This window comes from Enhydra lutris, unplaced genomic scaffold, assembly GCF_002288905.1.
Source record: "Enhydra lutris kenyoni isolate GAN:26980312 unplaced genomic scaffold, ASM228890v2 scaffoldscaffold17, whole genome shotgun sequence".
In the NCBI taxonomy this organism is placed as follows: Eukaryota; Metazoa; Chordata; class Mammalia; order Carnivora; family Mustelidae; genus Enhydra; species Enhydra lutris.
The window spans coordinates 7,225,956-7,248,827 of NW_019154101.1; the positions used below are offsets into that span (position 1 = coordinate 7,225,956).

Consider the following 22,872-nt stretch of genomic DNA (forward strand, 5'->3'; position numbering starts at 1 on the left):
AGGACTTGGCCTCCCTCAGCTCTTCTTCCTGGACAAGTGAGAGTGGCTAGGCCAAATCCCCACCCCTGCGCCCCAGCTCCGGCTCCCTCTCCTCAGGGCTTCCCTGCTCCCACCCCAGCTCAAGAAGAGGGCCCATGGCCTGGGACGCCACATGCCTGCTGCCGCCTGTTCTGCTGGTGCTCCTGGCCTCAGGTGACGAGGGGGGCAGAGGGAGGGAAAGGGGCAGGAGGAGGGAGATGGCCAGGTGAGGTGGGCATGAGGGGGGCCATGCAGAGGGACGGCTGGGGCACCCACCTGCCAGCCCCACCGTGTCTGAGGGGTGGCTCCCTGACGTGAGAGTGTACTTTCAGGCTCGTGGGGACAGAAGCCAGAGTTGCTGCATCACCTGGAAGGGGAGTCCTTCTCTGTGAAGTGCCCGTACCAGCCCCAGAAAGGCTCAGGAGCCGTGAAATTCTGGTGCAGGTGGGACTTACCACGTACCTGTACCCTGTTAGCCACCTCGCCCCAGCTCCAGGGGAAGCCTCGAAACTCCATTGAGGATAACGTCAGATGGGGCTACTTCATCGTCACCATGACCGAGCTCAGGGTTGAAGACTCTGGATCTTATTCATGTGGAATCTACAAATCCTTCGGGATATTTTTTCACAGAAACATCCATCTGGTGGTATCTCGGGGTGAGTCCTTTCCCTTCTTTGTGTGCTTCTCAATCATCCTGAGTCACAAGATGTTACAGCTAGAAAGGACTCCAAAATAATGGTCTTCAGTGCTCTCGCAGCCAAAAATGGGTGCCCCTTGCCCAGAGTCACCTCTGGTTAAGGGCAGATCAGGCAACAGAACTCAGACCTGCTGGCTCCCGTGGTTCTTCCTTTCCCATCACATGCATTTCTCTGAACATTTTTGTTGTTATGAACAAGACTCATCCACTGGTTTGTAATGACTGTAAAGCCTTCTCAGGTTTGAGCAAGACTGGCTGATTGGGCCATCCCTGGGCATCCCAACTCTTGGCCCTAACCCCAGCTTTCTCTCAAAGGGTAGTGCTTGCGTTGCAGGTGGCTGGGTGGGTTAAGAAATGTGGACAGACAGGAGCCATCTAGGGAGGCAGACACAGGACTCTGGGGATGAGACAGGGAGGTGTGGTGGCCAAGGGCTCAGAGAGCCTGTGTCCTCACCCTGGACCTGCTCCTTAGAGTCGAGAGACCTTAAGGCTCAGGTGGGAAGCTGGGCGATAGTCTTGACTGAGGCCCTGGTGTTTTTCCTGAAAATCTCAGACTTACAAAGCCCCCCTGTGTTTCCCTGTGATGGCCAGGGCTTGAATGGCATCTTCCCAGACCAGCTGCCAAGCCTGCTCAGCCATCTGGTGAGCTGGGCACCCAGAGGAACCTGGTCAGCTGCTTGGTCAATCACTAACCACCCAAGCCATGGCTCACTGTCCACTCTATGTATGGCAGGGGCTGCACCCTGGAAGGGAAATCAAACACCTTGAGACTCTATCCTGTGCTGGAGGAGCCCACAGCATCCCCTGCTGATCCTTGCACCCAAGGCCGACACAGAAGTGAAGGGTTAAGTTGGTGGGTGGTAGGTGGTGTATTGGAAGCATGTTGGATGGTGGCCCAGTGAAGGGAGGGAGCAGGTTGCTGGAGAAAGCAGTGGTATGGATTCTCCTAGAGGATTCCCCAAAGGAGGTGATACCACTTGGGCCTTATGAGTGAGCAGGAATTGATCCAGAAGAGACAAAAGTGGGTGGGGGGTGGGAGGGACACATTTTCGGTTGAGAGTGCATAAAATGGTCAAGAACAATGAAAACAGAAAAGACTGTAGTATATCCAATATACCAGTGACAGTGTGATCCTAACCTAAAGCCTCTCACACTGGAGCATTTGACTGAGAGGGAAATCCCACACAGAGTAACTCCCGCATAGAGGGCCTGGTGCAGGGCATGAGGCATGGTGCTTCTCAGAGTCCTCACCTGGCCCAGGGCCCTGTGTGGGCTCCTCCTTTCCAGGGCCAAGGACTAGCAATGGGGAGCATGGAAAGTGGGGCAGACACATGGGAGTGCTCCCCTCATTGTCATCTCTTACAGCTTCAACCCTGCGTACTGCCAGGAGCACCAGTGGGACCACAGCCTGGACCTCTGTCACCAGCCCTGTCACTGACAGGTACTTCCTCCCCATCTTCCCTGCCCTCCACTTCCTCCCACCCATGGCCAGCTGTGGCAAATGCCCCCAGCTGCCACATCCCCACCGCTATCTGGCTCTCAGGGGATGAAATGGGAGTCACACCATTTGTACCAGGTGGCTTTGCCTCTTTAAACCTCAGTTTTCTCATCTGCAGAATGGGGCCAATGACATCCTCACGTTACAGCAGGTACCTGCTTGCCTTTGGCATGTCGACATTTGGTGTGAGGGTGTCCTGTGCACTGCAGGCTATTTGGCAACATCCCTGACCCCTACCCATTAGATAGCAGCAGTGCCAATCTCCCCCTGGATCACCCAGTTGCGACAACAAAATCCAAGCGTCTCCAGATATTGCCAAGCTTGCCTTGGGAGACACAAGCACCGCCAGTTGGCAACCACTGCTGTACAGAGGGCTGTGAAGATGAGGTAGAATTGGGTCTGACTCAATGCCAGACGTGTGACCAGGGCTGCCTCATTTCTCTCTCCCCTCTTCCAGCCCTTCTTTATCCCAAAGCTGCCAGGGTCCCGGGAAAGGGTGCACTTTGTAGTTACTACAGTCCATGGCCTGATTTCCTGTCATCCTGCCTGATGGTTCCCAGGCCCCAGCCCCCAGGAGTGACCCGACAGCTGTTTTTCTTCCGGCCTCCACCCTCCCCTGCCTTCTGCCCACCCACCATCACTGCGATGGGAGCCCACGGTTCTCAGAAATCCTGGTTCCTTGCTTCAAGGCGCTATACCCAGAAGCTGCGTGGTGCTGGTCATGGAGCATAGAAGGGTCCTTACAGCAGCTGCCACCCAGGCTTAGGGCTTCAACCCTTGACATCCCAGACACCTTCCCTGGGAGCCTGCTGCAGTGTAAGGAAGCCTATCTTAGTGTTCTGCCTTTGACCTAAGACAGGTCTTGTTCAAAAGCATTTATTATGTGGCAGCACTGTTGGTCACAGGGCACCAGCTGAGCCCATCTCATGGGCAGGGGTGAGGAACTGGGACCAAGAATAGTTAAGAGCAGGATGTGGGAGGGGTGAGTACAGACCCTGCAACGAGGTTCAAGTTAGGGGACAGCAGCCGAAAGGGAAAAGGAGGAAAGACATTCCCGTTTCACAGAGGAAGAAACAAGCCCAGATGTGGCTAGACATGGCCAGACGTGGCTGGATGTAGCTGGACGTGGCTGGACGTGGCTGGACATGCATGGCTTATGGGGCAGAGCCCTTGACCACGGCCAGCTCAACAGGAGGGTCAGTCGCGATCACCCAGGTGGGGAGAGGGATACCTTCTGGGCAGAAGGTTGGCTCCCACTTGCCTCACCTGGCTGGTCATTTGTTATTCCAAAGCCCTCAGGGCAACTGGCAGCTCATCGTTCCCAGCTCTACGTTGGGTGTCCTGCTGGTGCTAGTGCTCATCCTCCTCGTGATCCTGTCCTTCAGGAAAGCCCGCAGAAGTGCCGCAAAAGGTAAACCCCAGTGCTGGCTCCAAGTAGACCCTGAGGGCTTAGCCATGATGTTCCCATGCCCACGAGCCTGAAGACTGGCTTCTCAGGCCCATTTGACCAACAGGGAAACTGAGGCTTGTATGGTGAGTGGTCAGGATCGCTGTGTTCTCTTGCTTTGTCAGAGCAGCAGGTGGGGTCATTCTCCTCAAAGGCTCAAGGTCAGCCCCTTCCAAACTTTATTCACCAAAAACTGGGTATTCTAGTATCCACTGGGGAGTGTATATTTTGCCCTCTTCTTATAGGTAAGGATTTTTAAACAAATTTATCTGGAAAACTTTTTTATTGTGTGTTTATATGTGTTTTAAGATTTTATTTATTTGACAGAGAGAGAGAGATAGTGAGAGCGAGTACACAAACAAGGGGAGCAGCAGGCAGAGGGGAAGCAGGCTCCCTGCTGAGCAGGGAGTCTGATGCGGTCTCAATCCCTGGACCCCGGGATCATGATCTGAGCCAAAAGCAGATGCTTAACCGACTGAGCTACCCAGGCATCACAAGAGTATTTTTTAAAATTGTCACTATTGTTTTAAAATTTTGTCTTCCTAAAAGCATTTAAGGATTTTTTAAAAAGATTTTATTTATTTATTTGACAGACAGAGAGCACAGGTGGGCAGAGAGGCAGCCAGAGACAGAGAGAGGGGGAAGCAGGCTCCCCGCTGAGCAGAGAGCCTGATGTGGGGCTTGATTCCAGGACCCTGGGATCATGACCTGAGCTGAAGGCAGAGGCTTTAACCCACTGAGCCACCCAGGCGCCCCGTTAAAGGATTTTTTAATGTTTAAGTTGCAAGTTTTTTTTAGCATTAATCACATGTAAAATCACCAGCATTTTGTGCAAGGCTTATCAGATTAGTGCCTTTTGATGATTCCGGCCTTGTTTTTTGTTGTTTGGTTTGTTTAGCACATACTGCATATTTATTAATCATATAATCCAGTGATGTGTGTGGTGACAACTTTTTTGAAATATGGAAGTGGGCCAGCGCTATGTTGAACCTTAATGACTTTAATTTTTCGAGCTATCAAAATCCTAAAGTAGTAATGGGTTGTAAAATTTTATATACGTATTTTTCAAATTATGTAAAGTAAACTTAGTGGGTCACAATACTATTTTCATAAACTAAAATAGAAAAGCAAAATATCACATTGGAAGGATAAATATTTTTTCATTGGACTTTTATTTTAGGAGAGAGAGTGTGTGTATGAGTCTGTGTGTTTGTATATGTAGAAATAAGATAAAATGTTTCTCATTGCGGTTCTTGGTTCAAAATTTTGAAAGACATTATAGATAACTTCACCAGCAAATAGATTATACTTAAATGGATTTTTAAATTTGGAACTTTCAGTGACTGGGATTGATTCAGCTTTACCAGTTTTATGCAAATTTGCCGTATGCCGCCAGTCTGATTTGCCCCTTGGCACCAAGGTCTGACCTCTGGATGCTGTGTGCTGGCCATTAGTGAGCCCCCCGGGGCAGGGTGGGATTTCTAGACCCAGCCCTGGTCCCTCAGCCCAGTGGGGACCTTCGGCGCCCCTGCCTTCCCAGAGGAATGGGACCTGCGGAGAGGTCCCTGCCCCAAACTGGACTCTTTCCTTCACAGGTGAGGACAAATCCCACCACATCTATAACAACATCTCAGTCCAGAAGGAACAGAGCACTGGGCATAGGAAGGACCTCTCACCAAGGCAGAGGCGATCTCAACTTTCCTGGGTATCTTGTTTGTCAGTGTTTTTTGTTTGGTGGTGGTTGTTGTTTTCCAGCTTCCCAGCTTGTATTTACTTGTAGTTTCTGTTCACTTTGCACCAGGGCTCACTCGTGACTCTTCATACTCCTGTTGCCTCATCTACATGCACCCTTGGCCCCATCCTTCCCAATTCAAACCACTTAGAAAGAGAAGTTGACTCCCCAGCTTTTGATCTTCACCCCCACAGGGGTCAACTGTTAATAGGGGGCCCCTCTCATGGCGTGGCTGCCACCAGTCCAGTCAGCTAGGGGGACGGGGGTCACATGGTAAAAACACGGCTCCCTAGGTGCTCTCTCATCAGGAACTGGGGACCGGTCTGTTGCTGTTGGGTAGGCCTGTCTTGTCTAAAGATCTAAAACTCTTGAAATGACAGAATTGCAGAATTGGGAGGATTTAAAGTCATCTGCTACAACCCTCTGTAATGCTGGGATCAACTCTACAAATGGCATCCCTACCAATTGCTCTTCTACCTCAGTGCTCTCCAAACAAGTGTGGATAGAAAACTCCTGGAGAACTTGTGCAAACAGAATTTCCTGGACACCACCCCCAGAGACTGCCTTCCTAGAGCTTAGGTGGAGCCTGAGATTTTATCAAGCTGCTAGGTGATGCCAGTGCTATTGGTCCACGGGTCACACCCTATGTTGTCTTCCTTAGCCTATTCTTTTTTTTTTTTTTGTAAGATTTTATTTATTTATTTGACAGACAGAGGTAGGCAGAGACTCAGGCAGAGAGAGGAGGAAGCAGGCTCCCCGCTGAGCAGAGAGCCCGATGCGGGGCTGCGTCCCAGGACCCTGGGATCATGACCTGAGCCGAAGGCAGAGGCTTTAACCCACTGAGCCACCCAGGCGCCCCTTCCTTAGCCTATTCTTAAGCATCTTTAGTGACGGTGACTTTGCTGCCTTTAGCCATTCCCAGAGGCTCTGCAGGGTCCATACTCTGTTCCACACCTTATCACTGTCTCTGTCCTCCACCCAGCTCAGGGCAGCCCTGGGGCCACGGACCATGCCCAGCTATGATCTGTACATTGAATGTCTGTCTCCTTTGATTCCTAGGGCTCCGATCAACAGAAGGGCTCTGATGAAGACACTGGGGCCATCTGCTATGCCTCACTTATCCACCTGAATCAATTCGGCCCCAAGGACTCCATCTACATCAACACTCAGCCCAAACTGAAACCCATGCCTGATCCCCTTCTGACTGTAGAATATGCCTGCATCCCTGGGACCAGACCCCAGCCCACCAAGTCAACTGCCCCGGATAGGGAGCTCAAGAGCTAAGGATAGACTTCACTGAGCAGTGAGCACTTAGCAAGTACTTGTGAGGCATAGGGCTGCTCTGCCAGTGATGGGCGGGGGGAGGACTTCAGCATGGCAAAGATGGTCCCAAACCAGCAAAAGATCATTGCTTCCTACAAGGGCAATGAGGAGGAAGGAGGAAAGGAAAGTCGTTATCATTCAGAGGGGAGAAGCTTTGAGTGTGAAGGCTGTGATGGGTAGGCTCTGGGGCCTATAGAAGGGGTCTCTAGACACCTGCCTGCTCCCCTCCCCAGGGTCTGGGAGGAGGGATACTGGAGTAGAGTCCAGTTAAATAGGATCTGGACACCAGTGCTCCAAGCCACCCAATCTTCTCCACACTCTGTGACCCTCACTTCCTTCCTGACCAGGGCTTATGAAATCCTGACATGCTGTGCAAGTTCCTCTTTGGTGATCTCCTCATGACAGTCCCTGCCCAACTCTCTCTGAGGGCCACTAAGTTCTATCTCTCCATCCCAGCTCCTCCTCTCCTTCCTGACCTTCTGATTTTGATTCTCACAAATGACCCTGACAGGACGGGCAGTGCCTGCGGCTCAGCGGTCTTCCTTAACTCTTGGCCTTGCCAGTCAAGGTGGGGCGTGGGAATTTCCTTCCCCATGGTGGCCCCTGTAGCTCCACCAGAACTGATCTGGGTTCCTCTGCCTTCCACAGAAGCTATCATGTATTCTACTAGCAGCACCTCAAGGACAGCAGGCTGAGGGTTACCTCCTGTTTTGCCCTAGTGCCCTTGCACAGAGCTATTATGGGGACAGAGCGCCCTTCTTTATTAGGCACTCCCAAGGAGTGACTCTGAACTGTGGGAACTCCAGGTCATGGGGGCAGAGGGTGGGGTCCTACCACGTCATGGAAAAGATTGCTTGACTGCTGATACATCACTTCTCAAGGATAACATTTAAAGATAATTGAATCTAACTGCCAGTGAGTCCAACTGCAAAATCCCAGTGAGTCATGCAGTATCTGCCTCAATCTCTCCAAGGACAGGGAATTTACCACCTCTTGCTCAAGCAGCTTGTTTGTCAATGTTTTTTTTTTTTTTGTCTTTCAGCTTGCCCTCAATTACAGGGAAAGGTCAGCTTGCCTACAGGATGGGACCTGAGGGTCAGGCTGCTTCACGGCCAGAAAGGTAGAGGGGTTGGACAGGTGAAGAGTGGGGGGCGGTCTGAGGTTTGGCAGGCTGGGTGCAAGGGAAAGGTCTTCCTCAGGGAGGAAGGCAAGCTAAGCACTTGTCACTTGGGACATCCCAGGCTCCCTGTGCCGAGGATGTGGTTCTATCCTCAGTCTGTGGTTGCATGAGGACACTCAGGAACAACCCCAAGTTGAAGGAGGTGGAGAGCAGGATGCTCTGAGCATCACTTTAGCCCTCCAGGTCTCTGCTCTGCCCTTCCAACTTCTTATTTCTGACTCCTAGAGACTGGGCAACTACTGCACCCTGACCTCCCACCCTACCTAGCCTTTCTCTGAGAAGGTCATTGACACTGACCTGTGGACTTATTTGACCTCTGGTCCTCCATGGTTCTAGGCTCCTAACGGTGCCTCTTGGTCTGTATTTTAGTCTACACTCCCATGGAGGGAGCCCGTATTCACCATGGTCTTTTCAACTCAGGTTTCCTGGCTACAGCACTATGAGCCATCCCAGGGGTCAGGTTCCTCATGAGCTGTCCAAACCCAAAGGATTTACTCAGACTAGAGCACCTGGAGTTATAGTCATTACACAGTCCTTGTAGGGATCTGCTGACTGCCAGCCACTGCTCAGGGTTGGGGACACAATGATTAAGGCTAGTAAGCCAACAACTATGGAGTGCTTCTTATAGGCCACATTCCTCTATATACATTAATGGCTCTAACATCCTGGAAGGAAGGTACTCTCCTATCATTTTAAAGATGGGGCAAATTGAGGTGCAGACAGGTTAACTTTTTCCCAAAGTCTTGACTCTTGAAAGGGGTTCAGTAGTTGTTCCCCAAATTATTTCCTCCTGAGAACATAGCTAGATGATTACAGTCCAGCCTTTCTTGCAGTTAGAGGTAGTCAAGTGACTGGGCTCTGGAAGTTACTGTTTGCCCCCTCCAGGCCTGGCCCATAGAACCTTTTATGCAATCATCAGTGTTTTCTCCTTCCTCTCATTTGTCACCCAGATGGCATGGTGAAATAAAAGTTCTTAATGTAAATTCTAATCCTAACTCAGCTTCCCAAGGGTAAAAAATCTGGCTTGCCTTGTCTTTCCTAACTGCTACTGCCTCTTCTGCTGCCGGAGCTTCTTTCTCCTGGGAATCCTTACTGGATTTCTCAAAACAAGTCCTTTTTTTTCACTGAAGTCAAACAGAGAAATACAATTATCATATGGTTTCACTTATTTGTGGAATATAAGGAATAGCATGGAGGACATTAGGAGAAGAAAGGGGAAAATGGGGGGGGGTGAAATCAGAGTGGGAGATGAACCATGAGAGACTATGGACTCTGGGAATCAAACTTAGGGTTTTGGGGTGGAAGATGAGTGAGCCTGGTGACAGGTATTAAGGAGGGCACCTATTGCATGGAGCACTGGGTGTTAAATGCAAACAAAGAGTCAAGGAACACAATATCTAAAACTAATGACGTACTGTATGGTGACTAACATAATAAAAAAAATAAGATAATTTAAAAAATTTCCAACAACAAAAAAATTGTTCAACCAAAAGAAAAAAAAAGATTAACTTCTTGACCCCTGAGAGTAGGTACTGAAGTTAGAAAAAGACCTAAGTAAAAAACAAACAAACAAACAACACCCCCCCAACCTAAAAAATAAACCAAGTCCTTTTTTCCCTCCTACTATGGTGGTCATATGCATAACAGGTACTCAAGGGGTACTTGGCGAAGGTCCTGTCTTTCAAGGACCTTCATTCAAGGATACCCAGGCTGACACCAACAAAAGTCATCAAAACAATCTGAAACTTTACTCTGTCCTTGAAGGAAACAGATGAGTCCACATTTATCTTGCTGTCAATAGCGGGCATCTACCATCTTACTCACCCCTCCCCTCACCCCAGGGAGTCTCTCCTTGACCCAATTCTTCCGGTCTCTTTGTTTGCCCACCCACTGGTAGTCATTAATGTCTTCACTGAAGGAGTCATGTTTCCTCAGCCAAACACTCAGAAGTCAAAAAGCAGGGTCTGAGCTGGGGAGAAGTATGGATACTCCATATCTCTCTGGTCCCTGCTATTTTAGGTCTTGTCTTCTAGGCTGAGATATTTGAGTTTGTGGGGATGGTTTGGTGATGTGGGGTGGGAGGGTGAGTGACAGCAGGTTCTGCTACATGACTCAGAGTGCAGAAGAAGGGGATTGCAAGCTGAAGCTTACTGAAGGTAGTGAAGTATCTGGATTCGCTTCCCAGTGTTCCACAAACATTAGTGTTTTAAGAGACGTTAGTGTCACGTGAAAATAATCCATGCTAATAATATATTTCCTTCAAACATTTTAAAGTGAGGAAAAGTAAGTTATGCTTATCACAAGTTACAAGAATTAACTCTTAGAAACTCTTTTAATATCCAATAATGGAAGGCTGATTAAGTAAATTATGCTATATTCACACCAAGGAATATTATGTAGATACCTGTTGAAATGGAAAGATGTTCTAGATATATTAAATGAAAAACACAAGCCACAAAATAATATGTCTAGCATGAGCTCCTTTATGTTTGTGTCTCTGTGTGTGGCCATAGCAAAAAGGCTAGATGGACAAACACCAAAATATCAGTAGTGATGTTCTCTGGGGAATGAGTTAGAGCAATGGAGGAAAATTCCATTCAGTAAGATTAGGAGGACTGGCTCTTGAGCCACATTGTTTAGATCTAAATCTAACTTCTACCTGTGCTAGCTGTGTGGCCTCGGGCAAGTTATTTAACTTCTCGGATCCCAGCCAGTTACCTGGAACAAAATTATTGCCTACCTCACACATAATGACAAAACACATGTAAAGTGTTTAGAACAATGCCTAGCACATAGTAAGCACTCAGTAAACGTTCATGTATTTTGAGTTGTAGAACTGTGGATAACTTTCACCTTTTAGAGTGCATTTTTATGTATTTTTCACATGAAAGTTAATTGAATATAGTTTTTTGAAAGATTTCTAAAATGCTGAACACATTTCATATAGTTATTATAATAGGAAAATCTCCCTTTGAATCTCTGTGCTACGTAAGTGAAACAGGTGATCCTGGGGAGAAATTACCTATGGCTTTGCAGGTGTGACGCTTCAACTGCCTAAGAAGTATTTACCAAATAACTGTTGACATCATTGGTGTATGTCATCTAAGCGTTAGTGTGTGTTACTAAGTGTTGTCTTATCTTGCTGTCATTTGGACACTGGGTCTTTAAAAATATCTGGTTTTTCTATATTGTGATTTTAAAAATTCTGCTTGGAGTGTTTTGGGAAACTGTTAAATTTTGCAGCAACGAATTTGTCTTTAGGACTGTTTTTGATTTCTACTGTAACCCTGGCACAAATGATAACTCCAGAGCTCCTGCAGATGTCTCAAAATTTAGAGTCCTTTTTAAAGGGTTTCATGGTCAGATAATGTCAGGAAGGGCCCATCTAGCTGCACGTTGGTCTCAGGGTTTATTTCCTTGTTGATCCCTGATTGCCCAACATACTCTGGGTGTAGAGGGAAGGACTCGTGACCTGGCTCAGGCCAGAGCATGACAGGAGATAGTGCCACCCTGTGGGGTCCACTCAGTGCTGGGGGTGGGAATCAGCCCCTCTCTGGAGGAACTGTTTTCTTTCTTTGCATTAGACTGTAAGTTTCCAATAATCCTCTTTTGTTTTTAGGGCATTATGCTTCTGGCCATGGCAAGACCAATCTTTAGTTGGCAGATTTCTGTGGTTCAAGCCTGGGCCCCCATTTCCACCCTGGTGGGCATCCTGACTTCTCAACTCACACTCAGAACAGAAGCTCAAATGTGCCTTTCAGGCTGAGATGACCAGGAATGCCCAAACTCTCTCTGAAGACTCATTTGAGGGTCTCCCTTCACTCCCTGAACCCAGGGTATTGGATTAAAATCCTGCGAGTACAGATTTACAATATCAGCATCACTTCCACATCTAGGAAGGCAGCTATGCTCACCACTATACCACCAACGCCAACCTTACTTCCACATCTAGGAACAGAGAGGTAGTGTTTCCTTTATTTATAGCACATTCCTAGCACCTATGTGGTGCCTGGCATATGGTAGGAGCTTGGAAAATAAGTGGGATAAATGAATGTGCCCCTGTGAAGAGGGTTCCAGGCTCTCCCACTCCCTCTGTAAGAGTGAAAGAAATGCCCAGCAGGTGGTAGATAGCTCCCGCACAAGTTCCCTTCTGGGAACAGGTGGGCACACACAAAAAGGTCCAATTGCCAATCATTTTAACAGGGCTCCCACAGAGGAGTGGGCACAGATGAGGGGACGACCAAGGGATGGTGATGCATCCAAAGACAGGGAGCTGTGAACACCCCCACTTGGAAGGGCAGAAGAGATGATTACGATTACGTTACTGGAGCCAACAGAAAGCTGGAGCTGTGGAGGAGGGACAGCCTATCAGAGGAAAGCAGCCACTGCCTGAGCCATGGTAGAGGTAGAAGGGAGAAGTGGGAAGAAAATATCCCAACTTATTTCTCCTCCTAACCGCCAACCCCCTGCCAGTAGCTCCCTTTGGCTAGACCCAGTAAGTCAGGCGGCCAGGAGCCAGGGCGATAGAATCCAGAGGGACAGCCTTACCAGGGACAGAGCAGGACTGAGCAGGGATAGCATGGAGCATGGGGTGGGGGCAGGAGTAGAGGGTGGTCCAGGTATCAAAGGCAGCAGAAAAGCCAGGCCAGGAGGGCTGGGAGGGGCCATTCGTGGCTTCTAGTGATCAGACTCAAATGAAAGGTTGAAGAGCACGAATAACAAAGACGTCCCTACAAAGTAAAAAAGTAAAACATAAAATAAGTTTAAAATAAGCTTGAAAAGAAAAGGGATAGGGATAGTGATAGGGAAGCAGAGGCAAGTGAGGGGTTTTCAGGACAGGTGAGACAGCGTCTAGGTAAACATGGAGGGGGAGTCCTGAGGAGTAGCACTTGAGACACTGGAGGAGAGGGGATGGGTGAGAAAGCAGTTCCTGGGGGTCATCCAGGGGAGGGAGATAGACAGATGGATAAATAGGATGCAGGGAAGTAGTCGTCTTGAAACTGGAAACTGGAATTCTGGGATAGAGATAGGCAGGAAAAGAAGGGAAGGTTTTAGAAAGAAATATATGGAAGAAGAAGGAAAATAATAATGGCCTTTTTTTTTTTTTTTTTTTTTTTTTTTTTTTTTTTTTTTTGCACTTAGCTTGCCCTAGCTGTGTATACCCAGGTAGTGAACCAGCCCAGAGAGTTAAGAACTCGCCCAAGGCTGCATAGCTAGTAAATACCAGAGTTGGCATTAAGCACAGGTCTGTAAGAAGCCAAAACCTGTGTGCTTACTCCTTGCTGCAGTTCCTGTTTCTATCCCACCCAGCCTTCCAATCCCCATGCTTCATCCCCAAGTGCAGGCGAGGTATACTCCTCAGTTCTGGCCAGACTTTGGACCCATTCTGATCCAGCCACGAGACAGATGAGGTTCCCTCTGCTTTTGCCTCAGGTAATGACTTGCGCCAGGTGTAGTGCCTGGGTCCCTGCCTCCCAGCTCCTGTGTTCTCATCCAGATCTTCCCTTGGGGCCTGCCATCCTGCAGCCCATCAGCGGCTGCCTGCTGGTGACCTAAAACAATCCCAGCACATGCACATGCACGAGGACACACACCCTCAGTTCCTGGGAGTTGTCCTGCCCTGATGAGGGGAGGCACTGACCCTGGACAGGGGTTGAGGTCTTCAACTAAGAAAATATCAGATGTTAAGAATGGGAGAACGGCCTCAGCAGGAAGTGTGGGAGAGTGATGGATAGTCCAAATACAAAGAAAGGTGGGGAAAGAAGGTCAAGTGTGAGAGGAGTCAGAGGTGAGAGAGGAGGTTGGGGCTTGAGGGCAAGGGTTTGAGTCCAGGAGGGTGAGAGTAGGTAAATGCAGGACAGGACTGAAGAGGGAACTGGCAGAGAGGAGTCAAACTGGCTGCTTATCAGCAAATGATATCTGTAGGCTCTGATGTTTATGGTTGGTTACTCTTGCAGAGGGTGTGGTGAACAACAGCAATTACTCTCTCCAGCCTGCTGGGCAGGGGCTTCCCTGTTTGGGTCAGTGGTATACCCTGAAGGAGTTTGAGTTTTTCCAGCTTTCAGTGGCCCATTCCCCTGCCGACTGTCCCTCCCCCAGCCCAGCCCAGGTGTTGCTTCTGGCCATGGTCCTGACTGGAATCCGGTGCTTCCCCGGCCGCTCATGTGGCTTGAGTAAGGCTGAGAGGATAATGGTAGGTCTGAAGGATGATGGGGATGCTCACATATGAGTCTTGATTTTACCTCTAGGGAAAAGAGAGGGGGAATAGAGGGTGTGTTTGAGGAAAGTGATCATTGAAACAGCTGCTAGAGGGATTCACTAAGGAACCTCCAGGCATTCTGAAAGGGATTGTCCAGCAGCTGTGAAGTCTCAGCTGAAGGGAGACATCAGGAGGGTTTCATACGTCCAGCCGTGCCTCTAGTCTGGGACTTCCCCAGACTCTGAGAGACCTGCCTTCTCTATCGTAGTGACTGGCGAAGACATGGTGGCTGAATAAATGCACGCATCAGTGAATGACAGGGTTCAGATGCAAGGATAAAGGGAAAAAGACCTCTGTGCCTGAATCGGAGGGGGCAAGTGTCTTTAAACACAGATTTAACCCTGGGCGTGGGAGTGGGGTGATGCCAAAATGTTCCGGCGCTCAGATGTGAGGATCAGGAAATTGAACCACAAATTAGCACGAGCTGAAAGATGAGAGCATTTGATATGCATGGGCTGTGAGGACTCCGTAAAGATTTCTTGATATCTGCCCTTTGCTGTGAGGTTTATAGGAATAAAAAAAAGAGCCTTTCATCAGGTAGGAAGGAAGTGGGAAGAAAAGGTCAGAATGGCACATAAATGGGCCAGAAAATTAGATTCATGAGACTTCTGAGTTCTGCTTTTGTCTAGGATATAGAAAGCTAAGCACATTTAAAATAGAACTCAAATCATACTTAGGTATAGAAATACCTAGACATTTAACAGAATGTGTGCAAGAGTTGTATGCTGAAAACCACAAAGCACATTGGTAAGAGAAACCATAGAAGAAATAAGTAAGTGAAGGGCAAGACTGTGTCCATGGATTGGAAGAATCAGTATTGCTAAGATGCCTAGTTTCCTTAAAACTGAGCTATAGATTTGATGGAATCCCAATCAAAGGCCTGACAGATAATTTTTTTCTGGGGGATGGGTGGGTGGGTGTAATGAATTGACAAGCTGATTCTGAAATTTATGTGGCAAAGTAACTAGAACAGCCAATGCCAATTCTTTCTGAAAAAGAGCAGTGTAGTTGAATTACTCACGTCATCTGATTTTAGGGCTTGTTATAAAGCTACAGTGAGTAGTCCAGGTGGTGTGCTGCTGGTGTAAAGAGACATTTAGATCAATGGAATAGAAAGGACAGTCAAGAAATAGACCTGTCTATCAATTTTTGACAGAGACCAGGACAATTCAACGCAGAAAGGATAGTTCTCTCAGTAAATGATGCTGGTCAGTTGGACATCCAGAGGCAAACAAACAAACCACAAATCATATCTCACAGCACAAACGAAAACTAACTGGAAACAGATCATAGACCAAAATGTACAACCTAATGCCATGAAACTTCTAATGGAAAATATTGGAGAAAACCTTTGTGCTTTTGAGGTAGGAAAAGTACTCAGCAGAACACAAAAAGCACAAATCATAAATGAAAAATCAATACCTCGGACTTCATCAGCATTAAAATCTTTTAAGAAAAAAGATTTAAAAATCACTGTCAAGGGAAAGATAAAACAAGTTACAGGCTGGAAGACAGTATCTTCAGATCACATCTCTGAGAAAAGACTTGTATCCTGAATATATAAAGAATTCTTATAGCTCAATAGTGATGGTGATACTAATCAATGGTTAAAAAATAGACAAAGATGTGGCTTCATACTTTGCCCAAAAAAGGTATACCGGTGGCAAGTAAACAGTGAAAAGATGTTCAACATGGTTAGTTATTATGAAAATAGAATTAAAAGCATAATGAGATATTGTCACAAACTTATTAGAATGGCTTTGCCAAACACTGACAATATCAAGTCTAGACAAGGACGCAAAAACGGTTTAACCATTTTGCAACACAGCGTGGCAGCTTTATCAAGTTAGACACACATTTACCACATGACCCAGCACTACACTCCTAGGATTTTAGCCAAGGGACATAATGCTCAAGACCACACCAAATGTATGTACGTGAATGTTTATGGTGGCCTGTTCCATAATTGCCCCTAACTTGAAACCACTCAAATGTTAATCAGCTGGTGAATGGATAGGGTATGTGTGGCTCAGCTATACAATAACATATATTCAGCAATAACAAGACATGAATTACTGAGAAGTGTAACTCCGTGTGTGCTGAATACATTTTGATAAGTGAAAAAACCAAACTCAGGGCTGCATACCATATGGTTCTGGGAATAGGACAGTCTAGAAAAGGCAGGAAGCTGCAGGAACAGAAGGAAGATCAGTGGTTGCCAGGACCTGAGTTGGAGAGGAAGAGATTGGCTAACAGGAGCATGAGGGAACTTTCTTGGGGGCTGATAGAAGTGTCCTGCATTTTGCTTGTGGCCATTGTTACAGAGTTATAGGAGTTTGTCAAAATTCATAGAAGTAGACAGCCAAGAGGGTGAATTTTTGAGCATGTAAATGATATGCCAATAATCCTGACTTTATAAAGCAGACCATAGAAGGGTACCTACAGAGTGATTTTCAGGTGGCCTCAGACCCTTCTTTTCCTGGGCCATTAGGTCAAGACTGAGCAGTTGGTTTTCTAAGTGAAGGGTCTTATGTTTATCATTAAACCATCTCTAAACACATTCCCTGTCCATGCAGATACACAGTACATGTATGTAAAGTGAATAAAAACAAATCAGTGAGTGCTTGCAAGGAACCAGAGTAGACTCTGATGATCTGTGGATTCTTGTGGGCTCTTCCAGACTCTCCAGTTGCTTCCCCCAGCAGGACTCTACTTCCTGCCCCTGGGAATGCCCCATCTCCCCTAGCCTATCCCTGATTCACCACCGAGCCATTTCATGCTTTGGTGCCTTTGCCCATGCAAATCCCTGTGCCTGGATCATCCTTCAAGGGCCCACACCTGTGGGGAATTAACACTGCCACCCCCCGGAACTCGAGCAAATGTCACGTCCTGTGTTGTCCCATAGGTGTGGATGGGCACAAAATAATGCCTGTGTGAGCATGTGCACACAGGAGGCATTCAACTGTACAAAGGAGGATAAACTTAAGCAGGAGATCGCAGGTGGAAGAGAATATTCTCCCTCAAGTGGAGAGCCCATCTTCCCCTCCTTGCTAACGAGGATAGTACTAGTTAGTATTTACGAGTGCTTATTGTGTGTCAGGCTCTATTCTAAAGAACTTTGCCTGTGGAAGTCCATGTTACCCTCCCAATAACTCTACACACTATTATTATTCCCATTTTACAGTTTTAAGAACTGAGACACAGAGAGGTTATGGACGGGTGTTTGCACACAAAGGAGCTAGGAAGGAGGGACTTGGAAGTCCGCTGCTGTCATACTATAGGGATGCTGGCCTGGAGGGAAGGACTAACAGGGGCTGGTTGAGGGTCCAGCTGTTCCCCATCCCTCACAAGGCTGAAACTAGAGTGTGGCAGGTGCTGTAGCTGGAGGAGGGTCTGAACACAGTAGTGAGGACTCTGCCTTGGACACTGGCCAGCCCCAGCCATGTAGGTTCATCAGGGCCAATGGGAACAGTAGGGCAGGCTGGCCTCTCAGAGGTCTGGGATCCCCAACCTCTGACTGCTGGGAGGCAGTGGCTGGCTCCTCCTCTCCCTTCCTCCCCGACCCAGCAAACCCTCCCTGAATCATAAAGTCAGACCCCAGTCCTGCCTCTTTCTCAATCCCCAGGAGCTCAGTTCCTGTGGGCAGCACTTGACGTGCCTGAACCCTCTCTTTCTGCAACTCAAGGGAAAGACGAGATCTTGCACAAGGTACCCTGTGTCTGCCATCTGTCAGGAAAGGCTGGCATGGAGTCCCTCTGGCTGCTTATCCTGGTCGCCGTCACAGGTAGGACCCTGGCCCTCTGCTGCCCATGCAGTCTCTCCTTCCCCTCCTTGAGTATATGACAGGCGGGTGGGTGGGGAGCACCAGCTTGAACTATAAAGGCAGTCGAAATCCGCAGCATGTTCTGCACCCCTCTTTTCCCCCACTCCACATTCTTTATGCTCTCCCTCCCTCCCCAGTATGAGAGCCCATGGTCGTACTCTTTGTGCACGTGGAAGTATAAGGGGCTAGTGGATTCTGGCCACATGGGAATGGAAGGAATTCTGATGGTGGTGTCTCAGGCTCGAGCTAGTAGTGGGGGTACGTTTTGGGGGGCATGGCTACAGCCCCTAAAATTATGAACCGCTAGCCCCAGAGGAATGGCAGGGTGGGAGGGAAGAAAAGGAGGAGGAAAAAAACTCACAACCAAGCATGTACATCTTCAGGGTGCCTCTTTTGCTGATGTGAAGCTCTTCTTGTCCTCCATCCTGGAAGGGAGGTACGGGGGCTGAAGATTTCTGTCACTTAGTTGGAGGATTAGCACCCTAGATTCTTGCACACAACTACCTCTTTTTACCGGGGAAAGGTACCTCCTATTCCCCCAGAGCAACAGGCAAACCTGGAGAGAGGAGAGGCTGTCCCAATGGAGCCCTGATCCTGAGGCTTATTAGCGAGGGGTGGAGTGCAGGGAAGCTGAGAGGTTTTATGGAGGCAGAGGGATGGACAGGGTGACAAGTGGAGGGGACACTGTTCTCATCAGGCCTCTCTGCTTCCCAAAGGCAGGCCACGTGCTCCCTAATCTTGTCTTCCAAGTTTCTGTCACCATATGGTTGAAGATGGTGTAAGGGAGGACCAAGAGAGGGGAAGTTGAGGCAGAGGGCTCAGGGTGATTCCTCAGCAGCCTCTGTCCTGGCAATGAACTGTGCTCTAAGCCTATCTCCCCTGCCCCAAGAAAGGCTCAAAATAGCAGCCTCGTGTCTCCCCCAAAATAGCTCTGAGATGAGTCTCTCCTGAAAGGGGAACAAAGCCACAGAAATAGGGAAGCCTGGAGCAAAGGGTCAGAAGGAGATGCAGAGCCGGTGTCAGCGTGGGCAGCTGCAGAGTAAGCAGGAATGGCCAGGGTGGGGAGGGGGTATCCAGCCCTGCTCTCTTGAGGTGGAGAGGGTAGAGGACAGGCCTTGGTCCCATATGACAGGGAGAAAATGTGTGGAATAGAACTGGAGGGAACTTCAAGACCAATGTCTCTAGAAATAGGCCCAGAGAGGGTCAGTCACTTCTTTAAAAATGCCCAGCAAGTCCAACGGAGGTAAAGCCAGACTTAGGACCTGGGTGTCACCATGGGCTATGCACCTTCTCCCAACTCACATAAGAACCTGAGCTCCTAAAGGGCACGATTTCTATCTCTTTGTTCATTGCACACAGTGGGCATTCAATAAACATTCGGTAAATGAACAAAGAGTGAAGGCATGTCTCCTCCCCAGAGTTGTCCGGAGCCCACAACACGACAGTGTTCCAGGGTATGGCGGGCCGGTCCCTGCAGGTCTCCTGCCCCTACAACTCCCTGAAGCATTGGGGGAGACGCAAAGCCTGGTGCCGCCAGCTGGAGGCAGGGGGCCCATGCCAGCGGGTTGTTAGCACCCACCGCTCATGGCTGCTGTCCTTCCTAACGAGGCGGAATGGGAGCACGGCCATTGTGGACGACGCCCTGGGGGGCACACTCACCATCACACTGCGGAATCTTCAAGCTCACGATGCTGGCCTCTACCAGTGCCAGAGTCTCTACGGTGACGAGGCTGACACCCTCAGGAAGGTCCTGGTGGAGGTGCTGGTTGGTGAGTGTGTGGCTGACTGCACCTCTGGCCCACCCTGGGCTGGGACTATGTTTCTGATGTCTGGGAAAACCCACTGTGTGGGTCTTGCCCTCCCACTCAGGGCCACGGTGATGGTCGTGCAGGTTGCTCACTGCACAAGGGGGCTGTACTCCAGCCCTGGCACCTCCCGCCAGGCTGTGCTCCCTGGGGCAGGTCTGCCTAATGAGTTGGTTGTGGTCCTGCCTCCCCAAACAGCTTTATCCTTTTGGCATCCAGTTAGGATGTGAATACCTAAAGCAGTCCTTAAGGAGCAGGAGGAAGTTCATTGACTCCCTTACCCAATTACCCAAAGGACCTGCCAACATAAAGAGAGTGCCAACCTGGTGCAGAAAACAGCCTGAGGAAGGGGCGCTGCTTGTGACCCCGGGTAATGTGTTTGCCTCTCTGGGCCTCCACGTCCTCATCTTTAAATGGAGATGGTGTTTGTCCTGCTGCTCCCCATGGGGCTCCTGAGAGGCACCCATGAGGGGACAGGGTTAAAAGTGCCTGGGGTGAGTGACAGCCCATGCCCCAGCCTCCTGCTGCTGAGGTACCTGGGGTCCTCATTCCAAGCTTGGCCGGCAGCGGGGTCCTCCCCACCCTGAGCTTTGCACAGGGAAGCCCTCCAGGGAAGCCTTCTGTCTGTGTCTTCAGAACACTGTGTGTCCCAAAGGAGAACAAATCCAGGGGTACGAGTCCCCTTCTGACTCTCTCCTTTCCCACCTCCTCCCCCACAACATGGCCTCTTGTGGAAATGAGCCATTTGTCTAAGGTCTAAGGTGGGAAGGAGAGGGGAGATGGCTTGCCCCACACCCAAACCCCATGTCCACCACTCTTTTACGTGGTGGAATGAGGGGGAAGGGGGTGAAGGGACACACATTTTCAGCCCTATCAGGGTCTAAGCCTCAGCCAGCTCCCAAGGGGTTGGCCGGAAAATCGTATAATCATCGTCATCATCACCAACCACAGCTGTTGTGGACAGCTTGAGAGTTCACATAGAACTTTCAAATACATCCGTCTACTCACTTGACCTTCCCGAAGACCCTGTGTGATGGGAGGGTGGGAGTTACTGAGCTCCAATGAGATGCTAAGCATCAGAGAGTATGCTCTCACTCAGTCCTGCAAAACTGCCAGAAAGAGGTGTTTCTATTCAGCCTGCTTTATAGGGCAGGAGACTGAGGCTCAGAGAGGCTAATGACCTGATCTGTTCTGGGCCAGCGCTCAGGAGGCCTCACCGCACCCAAATGGGCTCTCCCCTCTGCCTTAAGGTGCTTTAAGGAGGAGGGCTAGAAGCTCACAGGCACTGTCCCCCATAGACCCCCTTGATCACCTGGATGCTGGAGATTTCTGGATCGATGATGAGTCCAAGAGCTTTGAGGATATCCACGTGGAGCCCAGCATCTCCAGGTACAGAGACAGGTCTCTCCCGGGTCTCTGAGCAGATCTCTGCCCTGCAGAGCCGAGGCATGGAATGGAGGCTGAGGTCCCAGAACTAAGGACAAATTCAAAGATAATTAGAGCATGAGAGGACCTGGAGATGATTTTTTGTCCGAACCCCTCCAACCAGCCATTGTGTATTGGTATGGCCATGCCAGTTGTTAAAATAATGAAATTCTTTTTTTATACATACCAGCTGCTCCAAGACTCCTGAATGGTCAGCCCCCCATTCTTCCTCTGGCCACCCTTGGACATGGCCACAGTTTAGCAATAATAAAGATATTAATAAAGATAATAATAAAGATATGAGACCCCCAGATACCTGCTCCTTTGGTAGGACCAGAATAAGCTCTGATTTGTTGATGCCTGTGTACTGGTGTTGAAATATTGTTACCATAACCACAGAATACACGTGTGCACCCTCCCATACTATACCACCATGTACAGGAAGTGTTCAAATGTGCTTTAGCAGGTAGAACCTGGTTATAGGCTCGCCCAAGCCCTCCAAGCCTCATCCCAGGGATGGTGCTGGGTGGGGAGCTATTCTAGGCCTCTGAAAACTCCCAGTGTCTCCCTGTTCCTTCACCGGGGGGCAGACTTCAGTGTGCGGGCCACCCCAAGGCCTCCCTCATGTCCTTGTGTCTCCAAGGAGTCTCTCTGAAGAGGAGATCCCCTTCCCACCCGCTTCCATCCTTCTCCTCTTGGCCTGCATCTTTCTCAGCAAGTTTCTAGCAGCCAGCGCCCTTTGGGCTGCGGCCTGGCGTGGACAGAAACTGGTGACATGCCCAGCCAGTGAGCTGGACTGCGGCCACGACCCAGGTTACCAACTCCAGACGCTAACAGGTGAGTACGAAGAGCACAGCGGTGGCTGGGGGTGGACCAGGCAGGGGTGGCGAGGTGGGGCTCAGAGGCGCTGTGTGAGCACTTGGTCGGTTGCAGAGCGGAGAGACACATGAGAGAAGAGGACCCTGCATGGGACGAGTCCCAGGAGAGGCCTGCTGGAACCCTCCCAGCCTGCACACTGGCCCCTCAGCCACCCAGACTCCTGGTTCTGCTTTGGCAGAAGGCCAGCCTGCTCATCTCCTGCTTCCCCTGGGCCTGGGAACAGAGGGGTGTGTTTGTGTGTGTGGGTGGGGGAAGAACATTTGCCAAATTCTGGACACTGGACATTAAATACTCTCACAAATAAATCCCAGACTTCATGTTTAATTGGATGGTTTGGGTCTCCGCGAAGGCCTCTCTCTCTTGCTACAGGGCTAGGAGAATGAATTTGGCCAAGGAGGAGATAAAAGGTCTGACGTCTTGGGGCCTTGGGTCTTAGGCTACTGCATCTCCCCATTCTCGCAGGCTCCATGCCGCCCATCTTTGTCTTCTTGCTCCCTTCCCTAGATTTAGTTACTGAATCCTGCCTCCTCCTCTGGGATTTCTCTAACACCCAGTCTGGCTCCCCTCTCCTCTACTTGTCCCCTGCCCCTCAGGAGGATGATTCTAGGATTATTGCTGCCCACCCCTGCACCAGTCCTTCTAACTCCCACCTGACTCATTCACTCGCTGCTCCCGGAGTATTGCTTTCCTCGTGTTACTTGCCCTGTAGGTGAACAACCAGGGCTTGGCTTAAACGTGCAGCATACCACAACCGGGAACTACTGGGCTGAGCCCCTCAGTACACAG

General features: G+C 49.3%; 2 protein-coding genes across 2 annotated transcripts; both read left to right on the plus strand.

Annotated features, from left to right (window-relative positions):
* The first annotated feature begins 111 nt into the window (after window positions 1-111).
* Window positions 112-8,972, plus strand: LOC111147642 (trem-like transcript 4 protein). Its single transcript, XM_022503834.1, has 6 exons — window positions 112-192; window positions 351-674; window positions 2,081-2,156; window positions 3,506-3,624; window positions 5,256-5,365; window positions 6,452-8,972. The coding sequence occupies exons 1-6, from the start codon at window positions 135-137 to the stop codon at window positions 6,674-6,676; spliced, it is 912 nt and encodes a 303-aa protein (XP_022359542.1). The 5' UTR covers window positions 112-134; the 3' UTR covers window positions 6,677-8,972.
* Window positions 8,973-17,755: 8,783 nt separating this feature from the next.
* Window positions 17,756-22,391, plus strand: LOC111147839 (triggering receptor expressed on myeloid cells 2). Its single transcript, XM_022504092.1, has 5 exons — window positions 17,756-17,938; window positions 19,396-19,746; window positions 21,081-21,171; window positions 21,851-22,044; window positions 22,141-22,391. Exons 1-5 carry the CDS (start codon window positions 17,899-17,901, stop codon window positions 22,155-22,157), a joined length of 693 nt encoding a protein of 230 aa, XP_022359800.1. The 5' UTR covers window positions 17,756-17,898; the 3' UTR covers window positions 22,158-22,391.
* The last annotated feature ends 481 nt before the right edge of the window (window positions 22,392-22,872 follow it).